At 36.4% G+C, this 21152-nt stretch overlaps 3 protein-coding genes across 6 annotated transcripts; 1 reads left to right on the top strand and 2 right to left on the bottom strand.

The window, feature by feature from the left end:
* The first annotated feature begins 4826 nt into the window (after positions 1–4826).
* Positions 4827–10457, top strand: TT8 (basic helix-loop-helix (bHLH) DNA-binding superfamily protein). 2 transcript variants are annotated; one of them, XM_018126210.2, is made up of 8 exons: positions 4828–5333; positions 5466–5720; positions 7182–7278; positions 7664–7678; positions 7808–7864; positions 7988–8543; positions 9236–10134; positions 10215–10457. In XM_018126210.2, exons 1-8 carry the CDS (start codon positions 5230–5232, stop codon positions 10293–10295), a joined length of 2064 nt encoding a protein of 687 aa, XP_017981699.2. In that variant the 5' UTR covers positions 4828–5229; the 3' UTR covers positions 10296–10457. The 2 variants fall into 2 exon arrangements, with proteins under 2 accessions (XP_017981704.2, XP_017981699.2); XM_018126215.2 differs by lacking the exon at positions 7664–7678 and having other exon boundaries at positions 4827–5333.
* Positions 10458–10764: 307 nt separating this feature from the next.
* On the bottom strand, positions 10765–17929 carry UVH6 (RAD3-like DNA-binding helicase protein). Of its 2 annotated transcripts, none has more exons than XM_007050575.3 (12): positions 17224–17929; positions 16637–16917; positions 15738–15820; positions 15234–15637; positions 14563–14756; positions 14260–14440; positions 12890–13014; positions 12495–12584; positions 12260–12338; positions 12076–12152; positions 11550–11658; positions 10765–11046 (listed from the first exon to the last, which is right to left on the bottom strand). In XM_007050575.3, exons 1-12 carry the CDS (start codon positions 17755–17757, stop codon positions 10927–10929), a joined length of 2277 nt encoding a protein of 758 aa, XP_007050637.3. In that variant the 5' UTR covers positions 17758–17929; the 3' UTR covers positions 10765–10926. The 2 variants fall into 2 exon arrangements, with proteins under 2 accessions (XP_007050637.3, XP_017981692.2); XM_018126203.2 differs by having other exon boundaries at positions 17241–17698.
* LOC18613369 (non-structural protein) lies at positions 17760–20920 on the bottom strand. 2 transcript variants are annotated; one of them, XM_018115929.2, is made up of 7 exons: positions 20538–20920; positions 20229–20286; positions 19834–20136; positions 19705–19753; positions 19525–19619; positions 19221–19345; positions 17760–18646 (listed from the first exon to the last, which is right to left on the bottom strand). In XM_018115929.2, the coding sequence occupies exons 1-7, from the start codon at positions 20681–20683 to the stop codon at positions 18589–18591; spliced, it is 834 nt and encodes a 277-aa protein (XP_017971418.2). In that variant the 5' UTR covers positions 20684–20920; the 3' UTR covers positions 17760–18588. The 2 variants fall into 2 exon arrangements, with proteins under 2 accessions (XP_017971418.2, XP_007050632.3); XM_007050570.3 differs by having other exon boundaries at positions 19834–20139; positions 20538–20919.
* Between the last annotated feature and the right edge of the window lie 232 nt (positions 20921–21152).

Raw genomic sequence — 21152 nt, 5'->3', positions numbered from 1 at the left:
AAACGGCTGGATCAACAAAAAGAAAACGCTAAGTTGGAAGAAACGTATATGCCAAATATATTTTAGCATTCAAATAATCGAGCGTAATCTTTGTATTGTACATTTATAACAAATTTAATAACCTCAACATTTTAGCTCCAATACGTACTATGCATGTTATAATCATAAAAGGCATCCTGATATAGGTAACTCTCTCAAGTTATTTTCCCTTAATTTTTATATTTGTTAGAATATTAAATGTTTTTCCACAAAAAAGTCATGTTTTGTGTACCACATGGGAAGTGTCAAGGAATACTAATTGTGGTACATATTTTAGTTCTTTAAATTTTGAAAAAGGAAAAAAAAAATTAAGGACGATTGCATGTATGAATTTAATTATGAATCTCAAACGTTGACAAGATAAAAATGGTTACCAATCCAAAGATAGGAACGTGCGCTGAGGGCATCAAATCTATAAGTTAATAATTAGGCTCTATTTGATCATAGAAAACGTTAAATAAAATAAATCTGTGGAAAAAAGTAAAAAAAAAAAAAAAAGAGAGAGAGAAATGGAATAGAGTATTTTCATTGCCTTCGATTTAAAGTCATTAGATATATCTGTTTGGTATTATGTTTAGTCTCAACAAATACAGTGCCAAACAGAGCTTAACTTGGTAGGATAAACTGTGGCGTTTTCTCATGAAAGTGTATTTTCAAATTAGTAAAAATAAAAGAAGGGGGAGATAACTTTTATGGTCTCCAAAAGCAGTCGCTTTGGGATACCACCAAGTATATATTATTTTTACAAAAATTTGATTAAGAAAGTAAGACTAATTCAAATATAATAATTCTATAGGAAATAAAACATTTATTTTATGCATGTTAATTTTTTTATTTAAAAAAGAAAAAATCGAAACCTAATTTTTTGAATAAAAAAAATACATAGATTTTTAACCGATCCAATGTAATATAATAACAACAAAAATAGTTTATTTCATTAAAATAGTAAGATTAATTCAAACATAATACTAATTCTATATGAAATTAAGAAAATAATATACCTTTTCCATTTTTTGTGAACGTTAAAAGTTTTGATTGCTGAATAAAGGATGTTAGTTACATCCACTGAACTGAACGAATGTTTACAGCCCGCAGGGTTCCAAGCTCTTCGTCACTTTCATCACAATAAACACTATACAAGAATCAAAGAAGGCAAGTAGGCAACCAATCCTATGTACAAATTTCCCCGAGCCTAGGCTTAATTTGCCCAGCACGATTAAGTAACTGTACATTCAGTTTAAGCCACACCTTGTCAATATCAAAGACAATCAGTATACATACACACAATTTCCACCAATTAGATTACAGTGTCACGGGTGCACGTTTGCAATTCAAAAGATATACTTGATAGGTGGAAAAAAAATTTTATTCATAAATCAAGACCTACCCTATCTCGCATTGCACTATCTTTTTACCCATAAAGAAGAGGGACCTTTACACTAGTCCGAATTTATCTCAATCCGACTATCTCTCATAAGGTCCCACATCAATTAGGATTTAAGTATGTATGTCACTTGTCATGGGCTTACGTGTCTGTTTTTCAAGCAAAAAGACATGTCTTTTAGAGTCTACCTCTATTTTAATATCTCTCATGGAGTTCCACATCAATTAAGATTTGAGTATGCATGCTTTGATACCACTTGTCACGAGCTCATATGTCATAATATCTCTCATATGGTCCCACATCAGTTAAGATTTGAGCATGCATGTTACTTGTCACAGGCTCACATGTTCGTTTCCAACAAAAAAGATAGGTCTTTCAAAATCTACCTCGATCTTAATATCTCTCATGGTGATTCCACATCAATTAAGATTTGAATATGCATGCTTTGATACCAATTGTAATGGGCTCATATGTCACGATATCTTTCATTGGATCCTACATCAGTTGAGATTTGAGTATGCATGTCACTTGTCATGAGCTCATGTGTCTGTTTCTAACCAAAAAAACACATCTTTTAGAATCTATCTCGATCTTGATATCTCTCATGGGGGTTCTAAATCAATTAATATTGGAGTATGCATGCTTTGCTACCACTTGTCACGGGTTCATGTGTCTTTATATCTCTCAATAAGGTTCCACATTAATTAAGATTTGAGTATGCATGCTTTGGTATCACTTGTCATGGGCTTATGTGTCCATTTTCAACCCAAAAGACATGTCTGATAAGTAGAGGAAGCCCCTTATCTATAAACCCATTCTACCATAATATAGGATCCATGCAATTCTACCTTACTCAATTATGCAACACCTTCGTTATACAAGAGAGAGACTACACCTATCTTTCATGGGAGTCCCACATTAATGAAGATTTGGATCTACTCAGGTAGCATTTATCACAGACTAACGTTTGCAACTCAAAAGACACACTTGATAAGTTGAGGAAAGCTCTTATTTATAAACTCAAAACCCACCTCATATATTTACTAATGTGAGATCCATGACAATAGCATCATAATAGCATTTGTTAACAGGAAGTTAGTTCCAGAAAACAAAGACGCCCAAGACCCTTCCATAGTCTTACATGGCGTTTGGTACTTTAGTAGGAATGTGATTGCTGGAAAGATAACATTGTAGTATTTAGTATACATGAAAAAGTCCTTGAGCTATTCAAAAAATTCAAATAAGTAATTGTTCATTTATTGCATCTAATTAAACCCCTGTTATCCAATATTTACGTTAGCACCATGTGGTAAAAACTGATAAGTGGTATATTTTTGCTAATGATACTTAATCAACCGTTAATCATGAGAATTTATTTGATTTAAAAATATAAAAACTTGATTGAACATAATAAAAAATAAAAATTTTTTAAATAATTTAGAGATTTTTTTAAGTATTATACTTTTAAATTTCTTATCATTTTTTATTCAAAAAAATTGTATAGTTAATATTTTGGACCTTATCTTAACAGTTTGAGTTTTGAATAGTTAGGTATTTGAATTTTGAACTCATTTTCGATAGATTTTTGGCCTTTTTCGATGAATTTTGACTTTTTTTGATGAATTTTATAATTTTTTTCCAACAAATTTCTACTCTTTTCTTATAGATTGTTCATCCTTTTTCTACGAATTTTAGATCAATTTCCAATGAATTTTGATCCATTAGCAGCGGAAATGGTTTATTATTTTATTGTGTTATTTTTGTTTCCTTATCCATGCTCTCTGCTCCACTCTATATGGCTTCCATAATTCACACTTGCTTATAATAATGTCTCTCTTACTCTCTCGGGCAACCCCCTACAAATCCACTTCAAGTTGTTGTATCTCCCCTTCTAAGTTTCAGATTTTCAGTTGCACATCACCAAATTGCCTTTTCTGTCACCGCTTAATCGTGAGCTTGACCTCTCTAAGGCTTGACCATATCCTTGTTTTCCCAGATCCCCTTATTTGTGTGGTCTCTCATGCTTCCTTGAACATCGAATATAAACCACCTCTCTAGAGCCAATGATCAAGATACGGAAAAGCTTTGGACCCCAATTGAGTACCTCTTCTATGATTGCTATTATTATGCAAGTTAAATATTTTAAATTTAGTTTAAGAATGAAAGATTTGATCTCAATTTTTCAAACAGAAAATATATATATTTACTATTGAACCAAATATTCAAATACTCTTTTATTTAACTAAATCTTAAATTTTAAGATAAAATATTCTCACTACTCTAACTTTTAACCATAATTCCACACAGGTCCAAAGAGATCCAAAAGTATAAACATCATTAATAGAAAATGCAAAAAACTAAAATATCTTTTTTTCTTTTTCTCTTATTTTTTTCTCAAACAATGTGACCGGCCGACGGTACTCCTATTCATCAACTGTCCATCTCACTACAGGTGGGAAGCATCAGAAAGGGAGCACCTCTAGGAACATCGAGCTTGGGAGCACCAAATCGGTGCTGCCTTCCTTTTGGAGCACTAGATCGGTGCTTCCCTCTCCTAAGGAGCACAGATAAATGCTCACTCCCTTAGAGCACCAAATGTGCTCTCTCCTCTCAAGGAGTAGAGAAATTTTTTGTTTTGTAAAATAGAAAAAATTTTAAAAATAAAAAATTATAATTAATATAAGATAATTTTTAAAATTAATGAAAGGTAATATTGTCTTTTTAAGATTGCCACATCATCAATTTAATGAAAATATTAATAGTTGATTAACGGATGAATTTACGTGTTCAACGGAAGATATTCTTTTAGAGCGGATTATTTTTTAAAAAAATAAATAAATTTATGTGAAATTATAATTAAAAGTTAAGAAAGTAATAGTATTTTACTCTAAATTTTAATTTGAAAAAAAAAAACAAGCCAATAAAAACAAAAACAAAATCCAAGAGACACGTGAAGAAATGGGTAAAAAAAGTTTTTTTTTTTTCCTGTAATTGTTAATAGTAGAAGTTCTGGTATCTCCACACCCAATTATGAATTCCCCTTTGAAAATGAAGAATGGACAGTTCCCTTGCCCAACGCCCAGTCTTCGCCACCTACTCCAACTACACGCTCTGTCTCTCTCTTCGATGATGTAAACAGCGAAGAACGCGCGCACGTAGGCTAAGGGGCGAGACCACGCAACTAACAAAATCCACGCACACACCGTAAACTTGTCAGGTTTCATCAAACTGTCTGGTAGACCGACCAGTCAAATCTCATTTCCCAGACAATATCACAGGTGGTACTCTCGCAGTTATAAACCCTAACTACTTCTACTAAATTTTGTTTTTTCTTTTTTTTTTTAATTTATATACATCAATCTCTAAGCTAACGACCCTTCAATTTTTCTTTCTTTCATCGATTTCATATTACAAAGTGGGTCATTTCTTGGGCCACTAAAACAAATCTCTCCTCAAAGTCATCTACCTTTTAAATCTTTCTGTGCCATTCTTTTCTCTCTCACCTGTTGGTCTCTTCTTCTGCTATATACCTTCTCTTCCTTCCTCGGACTTCTCCGTCTACCCTTCCTTTTGTTCCTCCTTTTTTTTTTTCTCTTTTTGCAGTTAGGGACTAAAGGGTTCTTTGATTTCAACTGAAGATGATGATAGGATGATTGATGAATCTCCTTTCCGTTTCTTTACTAATCTTAGTGGCTCCAAAGGAATTTTTTTTTCCTTTGTTCTCTTTCTGACATTAATATCCTTGCTCAAATTTGAAAGCAAGTAAACATTTGAGAGATAGTAAAGTTGTGAGTAAAGTTGGAAGAATGGCTGCGCCGCCTAGTAGCAGGCTTCAGAATATGTTGCAGGAGGCGGTGCAATCAGTTCAATGGACGTACAGTCTTTTCTGGCAAATTTGTCCACAACAAGGGTAACCTTTTTCCTTTCAAATTACTAATCAATAACTACACTAATTTTTTACCTCTTAACTACAATTGATTTGGTGTGTTAGTTCTGCTTTCCTGAAAATTTTGTGATAATGATCAATTTGATTGTGTTTTAGGATCTTAATATGGTCAGACGGATACTACAATGGTGCAATTAAGACTAGAAAGACAGTACAACCTATGGAGGTTAGTGCCGAGGAGGCATCTTTGCAAAGGAGCCAGCAGCTTAGAGAGCTATATGAGTCATTGTCTGCAGGAGAGACGAACCAGCCAGCCCGGCGACCTTGTGCAGCGCTGTCACCGGAGGACTTAACCGAGTCCGAGTGGTTCTATTTGATGTGTGTCTCCTTCTCTTTTCCTCCCGGAGTAGGGTAAGTTCTCCCACAATAGCTTTCTTCACATAGCTGGTTAGCCAATTGACTTTTGTGCTCTCCTTTCTATCATTCAGTTCACTTGTTTCCGTTAACTTTAACCTGAATTACTTATTCTAGTGAACCTCAGTGCTCGAATCTGTAAGTAAAAGTAGAAAAAAACTTATGGGTGGATGATCTATTTTGTTTTACACTCTTTGTCAGTAGGCAGAAATTTTCTACGATGCCTATTCTCTTCTATTTGTCTTAAAACTCTTCTATAAACAATTTAAAGTTTCCATTCCAAGATAGTAGGGCATTTATCATATTGAGCACACAATTCAATTCTTTTTTCCTATTTGAAGAGAGCAAAGTAAATAATGGAGTAGCCCTTCTTCCTCATCATTACTGACCAGTGTAAGAACTAAGAAATGAGTCGGTCACTGTGGGACTGTAATTGCTGGAATGTTAAGTGGGGCAATTACATACAAGAAGAGTAAATGAGACAGTTAGGATCGCTATGGCAGCTGTAATATTAAAGTGGTAGATTGAAGAATTAATTTATCTACAGCCGAGTCCACTGATATAGATGTATTAAGTAGTGACCATTTGTTTTGTCCTGTGAAGAAGTTGATCCACGGGTCTTGGTTTTAAGGCATTGATGCAGGTTCATGTGCCTTTACAAGAGGTTAGGTGAGAGCCTTCATATCGTCGTCTTCTTCATTTTTAGACGACGTAGGAGATTCTTGTGTTTTTCTTTGCAATTTAATACTGAAAGTTAACGTGCTTGAATTTGTCTTTTGACAAATTTAAGACTGAAAACTATTCAAGGAGCTCTTGAGGAATAGAATCCGGAAACTGTTGTCAAGGGACTTGAAATGGGTAAAGTAGCAGTAATAAGTTGATTTTACATATTGGTTCACTGTCACCAAATGTTTTCTACTATGAGGATGTTACTCCGGCGGAAAGAACCAAATGCCATAACCCTTGAAACCCACATAAGCGACCACAGTAATCATTGCTCCGAAACTTTCCAAGATAAGATTTACTATGAACTAGTAGCTTTTAGGCCTGCAATCCTTTTGTTTTTCTTTAAAGCCTCGTTTAATGTCCAAATCATCCTTATATTACTCTTCGAGGGCAGATGAGTAGGCTTGTCTCATTACCAAGAACAAGAAACTTTACGTAGCAGTAGCACTATATATTGAGTAATGGCAAGGATGCTCCACTATCACGTTGCAAAACTGTGAACCGGTGTTTTGCAGATCATGAAAAGAAGACATAACCGAATGTCTTCATTAGCTACAGGAATTTGCCTTTATTTTCTTTTTTTCTACTTTAAATTAAAGAGCTAGTACGTAACATTTCTTTTCTTTCTTCTAATCTCTAGTTAATCAATATCTACAGCATTTATCTTGTATTCAAACATATATATATTTATATTTATATACAAGAACATCAAAAATGGGTGGTGATATGCAGGTTACCAGGGAAGGCATATGCAAGGAGGCAGCATGTATGGCTTACAGGTGCAAATGAAGTTGACAGCAAAACCTTTTCAAGAGCTATTCTTGCCAAGGTATCATGACATTGCCTTTTTTCTAATTACAAGGTTATAATTTCATAAAGCCATGCTGGTCTTATATATATATATACAAGTGCGTTCAAGTAGTTTTTATATCTGAATTTGGAGCTTCCTGCTGGGATGATTTGCCTTGCTTTTTTTATCATCATCGATCAGAAGCAGGCCATGCATTTTTTTTGAGCTAATAATATACCACTTGGTCACCACCTGAAAAGAATGTACTTGAGGGTTAAACAAGAAAAGCATGAATGAACTGCAACATAGTTAATTATATCTTTCAAGAAAGCTTGTTCTTTGTTTCTTACACTTGATTTCAGTGCACTAACTGTATCACATCTTCCTGTTTGTCAACGTAAATAATACCGTACGGTTGCAACAGAGTGCTCGCATACAGGTATACCTCCTGATTGACCCATGCAGATTAAAATTAAATGAATGCTTACTGAACACTTCTCTCTTTCATTCTTCTTGTATATTTAAGAGTAAAATTGAAGCATTTCATTTCTGTTGTTTTTTGCTGCAGACTGTGCTTTGCATTCCTCTTCTTGATGGAGTCGTTGAACTCGGCAGTACAGAAAAGGTGATTAAAAAGTTGCCTTTTTGTTTCACTTTGTACGTGTAGAAAAAACACAAGGCTTATGAATACGAAGCCACTTCTTCAGTCAATATCCTGACAGCAGATTGGAATTTAACGTTATTTCAGGTCCAAGAGGATCTAGGGATGGTCCAACATGTCAAAACCTTCTTCACTGATAGTCACAACCAAAATCCTCCCCCGCCAAAACCTGCTCTCTCCGAACACTCTACTTCCAACCCCGCCACCTCCTCGGACCACACCCGCTTCCGCTCTCCTTCCATTCCTCCCATGTACGCCGCGGCAGACCCTCCAGTAAACGCTAACCAAGAGGACGATGATGATGAAGATGAAGAAGAAGAAGAAGAAGAAGAAGAAGACGACGAAGAAGAACCCGAATCAGACTCCGCCGAAACGGGTCAAAACAGCCGCCAAGTCCCCGCGCAAGACACTCAAGCAGTAGCAGCCGCAGCGGAGCCAAGCGAGCTAATGCAGTTGGAAATGTCTGAAGATATCAGGCTAGGGTCCCCAGACGACGCATCAAATAACTTGGACTCAGATTTCCATATGCTAGCCGTGAGTCAAACCGGGAACCCAGCGGACCAGCAGAGGCGAGCCGAGTCGAGTAGGAGGTGGGCAATGCTACAGGAACCAACGGGGAGTAGCCTTCAACCACCATGTTCAGGTAAAGAGAAAATGATAGTTGGACTCGTTATAAATTTTTTTTTTTTTTAACGCACTGTCAGCCAATAAGAAGAAATCTAGTGCAAAATCTTGGTTGAAACATAGATGGCCGATAATAAATTGATTCCCTAGAATGGTTTCTAAATTGTGGGACCAAATTGATCATCTCACTCGCTTGATGAGGGTGTGCATTGGATGCGCCTGTCCAAGCACATGGCCTTCACTCTCCCGCGGAAAATGAAAAATTTACCCATGTGGAGACTTTGGTCTCAGTTGGGGGGACAAATCAGATAGCTTTTTGTGAGCAAGAGCGTTGGAAATCTATGATCCTAGGGATGGAGTTGTGTATTTGAGTTGAGGCTTTCAGCAGAAACGGCGTCAGCGTCAGGCTGAAATAAAATCTTTTTCTCAGCGTACTTAGAAAAGCCTGGAGTGGGGTCTGGCGCATTTTCTTGCAACCTGCCCAATCGCTTTGACAAAGCGAATTTCAGCTAACCCATAGAAGATCCGGTCCTTGTGGTTGACAAAAAGCCCCTCATTGACCCCAGAAATCTACTGCATTCCCCATTAATATTAACATTGTCATAGGGATATGAAAGATGGCACGTAAATCAACCCTAGATTAATTTGTTCTTCTTCTTTTAGTTTAGTCTAATCAATTACCATTTTGCTTTGATTTTGGATATCCTGCAGGGCCCCTTCCATTGGATGAACTGTCTCAAGAAGACACCCACTATTCTCAGACTGTCTCCACCATCCTCCAAAACCAACCCTCTCGTTGGGCCGACTCATCGTCAACAGGGTACCCCACCTACTCCGCCCACTCAGCATTTGCCAAGTGGACAACCCGTTCGGACCACCACGTCCAAGTGGCAGTCGAAGGCACGTCCCAGTGGCTCCTCAAGTACATTCTATTTAGCGTGCCATTCCTCCATAGCAAATACCGCGACGAGAACTCCCCAAAGTCACGTGACTCCGACGCCGCCGCTCGGTTCCGCAAGGGAACCCCTCAGGACGAGCTCAGCGCCAACCACGTGCTCGCAGAACGGCGACGACGCGAGAAGCTCAATGAGCGGTTCATTATATTAAGATCCTTGGTTCCGTTCGTTACTAAAATGGATAAAGCTTCCATACTCGGGGACACCATAGAGTACGTGAAACAGTTGCGTAAAAAGATTCAAGAACTGGAGACACATAACAGGCAAATGGAAGCTGATAAACAACGATCGAGATCAGCGGATTCACCGCAGAGAACGAGCAGTTTCAAAGATCAGAGAAGTGGGGTGACGGTGTCAGAGCGGGCGCGATCGGTGGGCCCGGGGACAGGGTCGGATAAAAGGAAGATGAGGATAGTGGAAGGGAGCGGCGGTGGAGCGAAGCCGAGGACGGTGGAGTTGTCGCAGGCGATGGAAGAGACGTCGGTGGAGGTGTCAATAATAGAAAGCGACGCGTTGTTGGAGTTGCAATGCGCGTATAAGGAAGGGCTGTTGCTTGATATAATGCAGATGTTGAGGGAACAGCTCCGGATAGAGATAACGGCGGTTCAGTCTTCTTTGAATAATGGGGTGTTTGCAGCGGAGTTGAGAGCCAAGGTGAATGACTTTTTACTGCAAATTGGCTAGTTAATTAATTTAATTAACAAAGACTGACGGTTATGTTTTGTGAATGGCAGGTGAAGGATAATGTCAACGGGAAGAAGGTGAGCATAACGGAGGTGAAGAGGGCAATAAATCAAATAATACCTCAATGCTAAGTTTTTGAATGTAGATTATTTAACCTAAAACTGACTTTTTAGTTAACAGTGTACAATTTTTTGTTTTCGAGGAGGGTGACGCGGTCATTTCTTAACTGTAATAACCTCTAATGTAACATAAAATGAAATGAAATGAACGGAGACATGATGTACCAATTCCAAGTTGCTCTCTCTTTTCGCTTTCCAACGACAGATGTGCAATCATACCGTCTAATTCATTACCGTCGTACTCTCCTTGTCGAGATCATTCATGTTCATCGTTCGTTTTCACTGAGAAACCAGAAAACTTTGTCGGCTGCCATAGGTTTACACGGACTACTAGTAACTCATCATTACAATTAAATACCTTTTCATTTTGTTTTTACTCATTTGGTCATACTATTGCATACCATTCAAAGGTTCCGCAGACAAGTGTCGCTCATTCCCCCCGCGCCCCCATAAAAAGAAAAAGAAAAGCTTAATAAAGCAGTTGGACAAAAAGCAACTAACGAGCAATCACCATTGCAACTAGTTAAATTTTAAAGCCTATATATGCCATGAATCCGCTAAAAAAATGACAAAATTTCAGGGCTTTAATATAAAACATGGATATACAGAATAGACTCAAAATTTGTTCATGCCAGAAACATCCTTAATACAACATTTCATGCACGCTTCCATCACCCATCTTCTCCAAATCCTCTTGTGACAGTAAGGTCTTCCTATCACTGCCACTGGTCTTGTCATAAGGTTGAGCCATTTTTCTAAGGAACTGCACCAGAAAAAGAACACCCAAGATTACACCCACATTGTGAAATGTCTAGCTCCTTAATTTCTAATATGGTATTTCCTATAGTTGAATATTTAGAATATGTCATAGTCAATCTCATCATATACAAAGTAAACCCTAAACAAGATTTCAACCTTTTTCTAGGGTGCAAACACGTTCACCTTGTAACTTTTCTTTTTTTTTTTTTGTATCAAGCCACCTATTAAAGACACATAAGCAGTTGGACATGCCTGCATTGCACTTATAATCTCACCACCTCAGCGATTCAAAGAAAAATTATTGTTTTAAAGGAATTAAAATTACTTCAAATGTCTAAAACTACTCCATTTCATTATTCAATTCTTAATTTAGCTCATCATATATGAACTACATCAAAGCAAACCTCAATACGTAAGCCGTTTATATTAAAACTATGCTATAGTCTATAAGACATTTTTATCTCTCCAAAGTGCTAACAATATCAAAAAAACAAAAAAAGGACACACCTCTCTTGCTATATGCAGTGCCATGTCAGTGCTCAAATTCAGGTTTGCATCTCGTAAGTGAGACAGTATCCAACTTGGCAATTTTGAGCGCTTATCATGTCGGCTGTACCTGCATTAATTTAAATCAACTACTGTGAGTTGAGCAGGAAAGAAATAAAAATTTTCATGCCAAGACGTTATCAACCCAAAAAGAAAGACATAAAATCACCATGAGCAGTCTAAAATGGGTCAAACTTTCATCTGACAGAACCCTATAAGCTTTATTATTGGCTTCTTACTAGCTAAAAACATGACGATTACCAAATTATTCCTAAAAAAGAAATAGATTCAGCAAAAAACCAACACACTCCCAGGCTCTTTTACATAGCCCTCACTGAAAAGTAATTAAAAGAATAATAGCTTTTAAAAGGTTATAAACTTTAGGAGGGTACAAGGAGGCAGAAAAATCAACAGCCATAAAATAAAGACACAATAAAAATTCTAAGTTTCAATATAAAATGAAAAAAGAGAGTCAATAGATATATACCTTTTATCAGCAAATATCATCATTCCATAATCAGCCTTTGAACGGATAACTCGACCGACACATTGAGCAGCTTGCCTCTGCTTAATGAAATCAAATTATTCAGTTGTCTCAGAGAAGACTTCATAACTATATGATCAAGTAAATCCAAGTTTCTTTTAGGACAAAGATCGATGTATAATCATACCAAGGCATCAAAAGTAAGAAAATCTCCTTCCTTTATCTGGAATGTATCTCGTAAGTACTCCAACCTTGCCAGCAATATTCTGCAAGCAGACCCAGGTTTATTGACATGCAGGCATAGAAAATATAACAAATGATAACTTAATTTGTAAAGCTGTTGTATCTATAGATCACCTATGCCTACAAGTGAAAAAAGAAAACTGGAAACCACAAAGGCATAATCATATGATGAAACTCACTTGCTCAACGTATACTGGAAAGGAACACCAAACATGATTACCAGTCTGCCATAATGTCGATCAAAATCTATACCTTCAGCAACCTTTCCCCTGTAACATACATAAGCATTCAAGGTGATTTCATTAGAATGTGATAATCTCTTTATACTAAACAAACTACCAGTATCACAACAAAATACTTCACCAAGACTACTGTTATTGGTTTTTGGCAAAAAAAAACAAAGACAACATTTTAGTTATAGGCCAAAAAAAAAAACACTGTTTTAGGTTATTACCAAAGACAGTAATAAAAGTCCAGAACATAATATGACTGTAAGCCTACTACCCTGTCTAACTGACACAGGGATATGATCCAAGTGCCTGCCCTATTAAAAAGGATTTATCATCAATAGTACCTGGCAACAGAAAAAAAAACTGCACCTCTTCCACAATCACAAGCCCTGCGATAATTGTCAAGAGCCAATGTGGTTTCTACAACATCTTGCGTCTCAATGAAGACAAGCTTATGTTGCATTATCTCCTACAAGGGATAGATCAATAAATATTTCCCCAATTTAAAAATAATCAAGACAATTGATTTCTTGTAAATTGAGAAAAATTGAAAACACAAATGAGATTAAAAGAGTAAGAAAGGAAGGAAAATCAACACAATAATTTTATAGAGGTTCGGCCTCGTTGCGTACTTGTTCTCCTTTAGATTCACTAAGGAATTTAAATCCATTATTGAAATAAAGTTTAATATAATGTTTTTTGTGGATTAACCACAACCTTTTAATATAATGCCTTTTATGGTTAAAGCGTAACCACTCTACCTTCTACCTTGGTTAACGTATAACCACTCAATTTCAACCTTTTTAATTGGTTAAGGTATAACTACTCAAGTTAATAGAGTAGGAAATGAAAAGTGCAGTTGGGATGCCTCTTAAAGGCTAAACAACAAATTGAGTACAATGTTTGGTGAGAAAGGAAATAAGCAATAAAGGCACTGTAGATGGTACAATGGAAGACTTAACTGTAAGAAGAAAAGTACAAAGAGTGTTTAATTATTTGAGCTAAAATCTTCTCTTGGAGTTATGTTTCAAAGTCTTCCAACCTTTATAAATGCTATGGGAGCTTGAATTTATGATTGTTGAAGCTTCAGAGGTAGTTGGGGGTGCATTTAATGTGAAAATAGCCATTTAGCATACTATTCCAGACTCTAATGGCACGTTTGGTTTGCGGAATAAATAGAAATAGAATAGAATAGTTATTACATGATAATAGAATGAGGTGAGAATATAATAGAATAAGGTGGGAATATAATAGAATAAGTATTACATAGTTTGATATGATGAATGGAATAGAGTAGGAATAATTATTATGACTTATTACAGTGTTTGGTTGGTAACAATAACTTTGGAATAAGAAAAGAATAGAAAATAAAAAGATAAAAATACCCTTTATTATATGTATAATTATTTATTTTTATTTTATTTTTTAAATATTAATAATTTATAATTAATTAAAATATTAATAATTAATCAGGAAAAGGATATACATCTACTTCCAGCAAAAAGATAACATTATTCTCAAGAAAGTTAATCTGCCCTATACATAGAAGCAAGGTGTTTTTTAAGTGATGGAGATCAGAAAAAAGGGAAAAGGAAAGAAAGAAGGATGGAGATCAGAAAAAAGGGGTTTTTTCACTTGATGGAGAGACCAGAAAAAAATGACCAGCACAAGTTCTTTCTACAATTGATAACAAGAGAGCGCACAAGATCCTCACCTTCAAAATTCCACTATCATTCCAAGTGTTGATAATTCCATCCATGTAGGAATAACTGACAAAAAAACATACAATTCCATCAGGGACGACAGAGACCATCTCCAGCAAGAGCTTGCCATAATTCCTCACAACACCAGGATCGCTTCTCATATCAAATTTGGTACTGACAGGAAGTTGATCACTGCAAGAACAAATCAAATGGTAATTGACATAAAACAACTTTATTTATAAGGCCTTAATCTCTTACAGGTTACAAACTTGTAAGCTGTCACAACTCAAGGGAAAAGATTACAATCTGTCGACCTTCCACGTGTGAGAACCATTGGACATATGCAATCTCTTGTCAGGGACATTGTAAAGCTACGACTAACAACTGGATGGAAATTAAGAAGGCGTGGGTACAGATCAATCGGGCTAAGCGTGCCAGATGTAATAACAACTGATTGGAATCGGTCAAACACAGGCTTTATGGCAAGAGAAGCATCATGACAGCTAAGCTGGAATGCAAAATCATGCAGAAAGATTAGTATATGAAAAGACAAAATAAAAGGATTATATGTTTATGATATGTGAGTAAAAGGGAAAAATGAGTAGGATTCACTGCAATGCAACCACTGCCCAAACACCATAAATTATATCTCAAACTGAATAAATACAATGAATATCAACATGGAAGACAAAGCATCTACATGACCACCTCTGACTGATAGATATCATGATATCGCAGATCATATACACAAATAAACTAAAAAGAAGGACAAACTAGCAGCTTCATTTTCTTTCCCCACAAAACAATACAAAGTGAAGCTTTCCAATATAGTGTCTCTAAAAAAAATAGAGGTTCTGAAAATATTATCACTGGGACATGTTAATGGTAGGGAGAAAATCCTTATGTCATTTCCAGAGATATGGAAGTTTGCCAACATATTGAAACATCGGTGGTTCAGAAAAGAACAAAACAAACAAAGACCAACCTGCAAGACAGGATCTGGAATATGTGGCATCCTTTCATCAAAAGGTTCAATAATAATTGAAAACCCACGGGCATAAGTGCCTATAAGAGTGGCAAAGTCACATATTGTTTGGATGTGTAAGAACTCATCTGTGTCAGTTATTTCTAGAGTCAACATGAGTGAATGCAGACGGTCGTAACAAAACTTCAATGTTTTCTGGTCAATTCCAGCATGACTACTAATAGAGGCAACAAAGCCAACTGGGCTTTCTTTCTCAACATTGTCAGTTTCCAGTCGCCCTCTCAGATACTGAACCAATCTACGTAGAACATGCAAAAAGTGCTCAGCTCGACGGATATTTCCAGGCACAGCTTCCTTTAGAATATCATCAGGCAAGGCAGGATTTGAAAGCCAGGTGTCAGTGACTGCATAAGAGAAGAGAGTAAAATTGATGAACTGGGACTATCATCAAACCAAAGCAATAGTTATCAAAACATTCGCAAAAAAGGATTCTATTCCACATACTAGGTAGGTTTCCTCTCAGTGCCAAACCCTCTACTAGTCGGTTGTATTCAGAACGCAGTCTGCTTGCATCAGTGGCCTTGAACCTTCCTACCATGATATACAATTTAGATAAACATATAAAAAATTTCAGCTTCAGAAATTAAGGGATGATATACTCCTCAAGAACTAATCCAATGATTACTCCTAACGAATTACAGAGAACAGACTTGAGGCATTCAAATATTAGGACCATGAAAAAGACCAACTGCATAAGTGGGTTTTGGGCCCAGCTTATGAAAGAGATTTTTTCTACTACAAAAGCAGAAGCAAGGTGTTTGGCTCTCAAAACTTGCAAATTTTTAGCTTAGGCAACAAGCCCATTTTGGCTTTTAGACAAAGCTATAAATCAAAGTTTCTCCAAAGGGTGGCAATGCATAATGACAAAAATTTAATAAGATTCTTTTATATTCTCATTTTCCCTTCAAAATTCACAAAATTATACAGAGAATTATATTTTTCATTTGGCTCAATTTTTTTCTCTTCATTTCATTTATATTTATATGTCCAATTATTTTATGTAGTTTTTTAAAACTTACATCCGATGTAATAAAATTGAGTCTTTTCTTTTTTCATTTATTAAAAATGAATTAAAATATTATCAAATAGTTCGCTAAATCAGACAGCACTTTTGCATTACATGTGCTAAAAGCTATTTTAGTTTCTCTTTACAGTACATTTAGAACAGTTATGTAGTTGAACAGCATTTCGTATAGAAGTTTCAGCTGGACCAAACAGCCCTTTTAAGTCCCAATACCTTAAACTTCACTAGTTCTAGGCCACTACCTTTCAGTTTCACTCTCTACATTGAATCAAAATGGTACATTTTCCAGATGCAGTGAAAACTTATCCAAAGTACATACCTATCAATCTCTTGACTTATCCGATTAAGATTCCTGGTAGCTCCTTCAAGTGTCTGTCTTCTAACACTAACACTAAGTGCTTCGATACACACATTGTCAATATTATGTGCCTCATCAAACACCACAACAGACTCCTTCTGCATTTCCTTGGATATAATCCCAGCCACTTTTGGATCAAGCAAATACTGATAGCTATAAACAACCACATTTGCAAACTGTACCATATGTCTCGCCAAAAAGTACGGACACCACCCTTTCTCCTTCCCAAACGCCCTCAAGTCCTAAAAAAACCCAGTGTCAAAAACACAGATTCTAAAGTGTAACATCAATTATAATCTAACTAGTCTATATAAATGGAAAACCATGCATTTTCTTTTATCTAAAAAAATTCTACTTTTTATTTTTAATTCTTCAAAAATATTGTTTTTTTTTTTTTTTATATCCTTTGTGCGTTTTGCTTGCTACTTTTGGGAGCAACAACCAAATGGTCACCTAAATAAACTTCAAATCCAGTTCACAATTGAAACTCGAAACTAATATCATACACGTATCCAATAATTTTTTTTAAAGAAGAAAACTCTGACTACCTGAAGGGTATACACACCGGGTGGTAACACGGCCGCAGAAGCGGCCTTCTCATAATTCTCAAAAAACTGACATGTAGGCACATTGGGATTCTCCGCCGCCATGGCTCGAACCCAACTCGCCGTGAGCTTCCTACAGCCGGCATCCACCGAATCCCGATTCTCGGCCGCTAAAACCGTCGGGTTCACGCACAAATTCTTCCTCGAAGAAAGCCCGATGGCAAGAATCCTAGCTTGAGGACCCAAATGCTTAATCTGGTAATTGTGCAAAAGCTTCAATTCGGCCAAGGTTTTTTCCATCTCGTGGACAGTGCGGGTACAGTAAATGAGCTTGATGGGGCTTTGGGGTTTGGAGAGAGAGTAGCTGGTGATGAGAGAGAGTAAGGCGATGGTTTTGCCGGTGCCCGTGGGCATTTCGAGAAGGCAATGACCTTTGGCGTCTAGGGCTCGCTTCAGTTCGATCATGTAAGAGTATTGTTCAGGGTAGATGTGGTCATAGGGGAAGTAGACTGTGACGTCTTCGATTTGGAACTTCATGGTTTTTCTGGGTTTTGATTTGTTTAAATCGCTATATATGTATTTATACTGGATTCAGACGGGAGTGTTTTAAGGTTTTGAGGTTTGAGAAAGAAGAATGGAGAGATAGCAGAGAGAGTTCATTCAGTTTGTCTTGGTGCTCGTTGATCTTGGCAATGACCTTTTGTTGTCTCTTGCTTGAGTTGCTTCTTCACTTCCCAGTTCCCAGAAAAGAAAAGGAGAATGGACCCTATAGTGGGCTCGTCCCAAGGCGTGTGCAATGTATATTCATAAACCTCAGCCTTGGGCCCTTGGCCGTTTGGCTTTCCAGTCAGATAACCTTAGAAACCAATGGCGACTTTTTCGAGTTTTTTGTTTTTTATACTTTTCTAATGAAAAATAAGTTTTTTTTTATAATTTTAAAAGGCAAAAATAGAAGCAACCTTGCACTCTTCCTACGTGAACCAGCGTCACTTCACACAAACGTTTCAAAGCTTGTCTTTCTATGTTTTAACTTTGTAAGCTTGTGCCAAAGAAAAAAAGAAAGAAATTTTTGTTATCCGACGTCTTCAAGCCAATTAATGCCTAATTCTTGACAAAATAAATTCAATTCCATTACACAGTAATTCACAAGTTGAAGATAATGCAGAATGCAGGTTAGCAGCTGAAGTTGAGTGCTGTAATCGGTGGCCACTTATAACCACAGCCACCAAACTTGTAGCTTTGTTTATCAATATGTACGAGCTCTTACATCTATGCATATGAAAAGTTATACTAAAAAACCTCCTAAGGAAACAGAACAAGGTAATAAGGCAAGAAGACAAATCTTTCATCATGGGAAGATGAACTTTCTCATCCTTCTTCGGGTGTCTTGAATGCTATGCCCTTAATTGCATGCCGACATTGAAACCTATAAAGAATGAAATACATATAAGCAAGGTTGTGACAACCTCAATTGCATACACTCTGAAATGCCCCAGGATAATTTGATTGAATACTGAACCCTATGTAACACTGGCTTCCAAGCTATGCAAGCTCCAACTAGCTAATCAGCTGCCAAATTTTCATTTGTAAATGCATTAAAACAACATTGATAAAACCAGTGATACACACTAAACAGTTTCCGAGGGCAAAGGGTAGTCCAGATGTTCTAGTAAGTGGCCAATAATCATATGTAGGAATAACATTCTGCTAATGGAACTAGAAAAGTATAACCTGAACATATAGCTGGAGAGTTGAGAAAGACTATGTTTACAATGTCCTTAGTTCAGATCAATAAGTCAAAACCTTGTTATGAAGACCGGACTATCTGGAGTTTGCCACCTTAACATATTATTAAACTTTCCCCTGTTTATATGTTTTACAACAAGGTTTAGTACCTAGAAGGGGGATATGATAAAAGGTTTCCTCTGAGCTACATCACTTACAGCAACTATGATATGGTGTAAATAAGTTAGGTGAAAACAAGATATCAATAACCATACCAAATGAAATCACTTGAAGAAGAATTTATCAAACCAGTTGATCTGCTGGACAGCGAACCATGACCAGAAGCATCTATTTCCAAACCTTGGGTTCTGCATCTAAATCGTAGTCTGAAAGGCACAATCTGGGACGGAAAAACGCATTAAAAATTAAAGCTTAAAAAAATGGAAATAAACATGCATATCTCCACCATTAGTGTGTAAACAATTTGTTAAATTGTAGTTTATTAAGATTCTTAAATGATCACAGGATGTAAATAAAATGGTCCAATCATGAAAGGCTCCTGTGTAGCTTCATCTTTACCTTTTTGCTGTATCTGAAGTCACGCTTTGGAAGAAAATGCAAAGGCAGATTAAATGAGGTGGGAGCTTTAACCATTAGAAACAACTTCGTAGGGCCTAAAAAACAAAGATAACAGACAACCATCAACTTGACTTCCACGGACTGACTTGCATTAACAACAACAATGCTTCAAGTAACTACCTGGATAGGAACTGGAACCTGCACCTCTTGAGATCAAAGCCCTAATAGCCTGTAAAACAGAATTACTCTTTACATGTCCCAAAAAATGTGCAATGTTACAAGGAAGTAGAGATAGCAATCCTTAGATACCTTTTTTGAAAGCCCTTCTGCTGTTTTGCCTTTTATGAAATCAGCTTCAACAGAAGGAGCAGCATTTGAATGTGAAAAATACATCTGATAAACATGCTGAGGTCGAATTGGACTTGTCCCAAGGACCAAAATAACCTCCTGGATGTTAGGGATTTCGCTTATCATCAATTGCAATGCAGTTTGAAGACATGAAACTGAATTCATAAACTTTTCCATCCTTCTAATCCCTTGTTTACACTCTCTCATTCTGCCAACGTGCTTTCTTCGCAAAGATGCCTTTACCTCAGTTTTTGCAAGATCCATCTCCTAAAACTAACAATTCTTAGGGTGCAAAAACAAAAAGACTAGACAAAATAAAACAAAGGCAAATAATTGACTCAACAAAGCTAACATACCAACTCTTTATATTCAGCATGCATCGACTCGAATTCAAGACTGATATCCTGCAAAATGCTGGATATAAAGTAATTGGTTTTATTATTTCTGTCCCCTTAAGCCAAATATTTCATTAAAATGACTATATTATCAAGAAAAATAAACCTTCAGTGCCCGAAGCAGATTAATTTCCAGGCAAACGATGAAGAAACTTGGAACGAGCAATTCAATCAAATTCATAGAGAAAGATCAAGAAAATTTTGAGTTTCTTTTTTTTTTTTTATTTCCGATTTGTGAGTAAAGGAAGGAAGGAGTAAGAGAGAACATACGAAGGGATTTGCTGGTGCATGTAGAGAACGAAACCAATGGCGTCCTTGACGAGGTGGAAGATGACAGAGCCGTCCAAGAACTCAGCAGTCGTCTCAATCTCCGTGAGATCCATCTCTGAGCTTCCTTCTCCTTCCGTCAACGCCATTTTCTTCGAAGTAGAAAGGGTGTTGGTACTGTTTGTTGATTGGATGGGGGGTTTTATTTGAATTGAAGTTTTGGGCGGGATGAGAACTAACCGGAGCGGAACGGAATACGAATAAAGATTAATAAAATGCCCCACCGCAAGTGCTTTTTATCAAGAGAGGAATTAGGAAGGTCCGACAGTTTCCACCGGACAAAGGACCAAGAGGAAACGAAGATCGAGACTTCAAACAAATGTGCTATGTAAAATTACTACTAAAGGAAAAATGTTATCTAGCTGAGAATGACACTTATTTTTAGCTTATTATTTAATGTTATTTGAGTGAAATTATGTCTTTAATTCTTATATATTCTGTCTAAATGATAAATTTAATTTATATATAATAATTTGGAAAAATTAGGTGCATAAACTTTTCAAATTTAATTTATATATCAATCCAATCATTAATAATTTTAAAATTTTTTTGTTATCT

This window comes from Theobroma cacao, chromosome 1 (assembly GCF_053813885.1).
Source record: "Theobroma cacao isolate CCN51 chromosome 1, ASM5381388v1, whole genome shotgun sequence".
NCBI lineage: Eukaryota > Viridiplantae > Streptophyta > Magnoliopsida > Malvales > Malvaceae > Theobroma > Theobroma cacao.
This window is presented reverse-complemented; position numbering and strand designations above follow the sequence as displayed.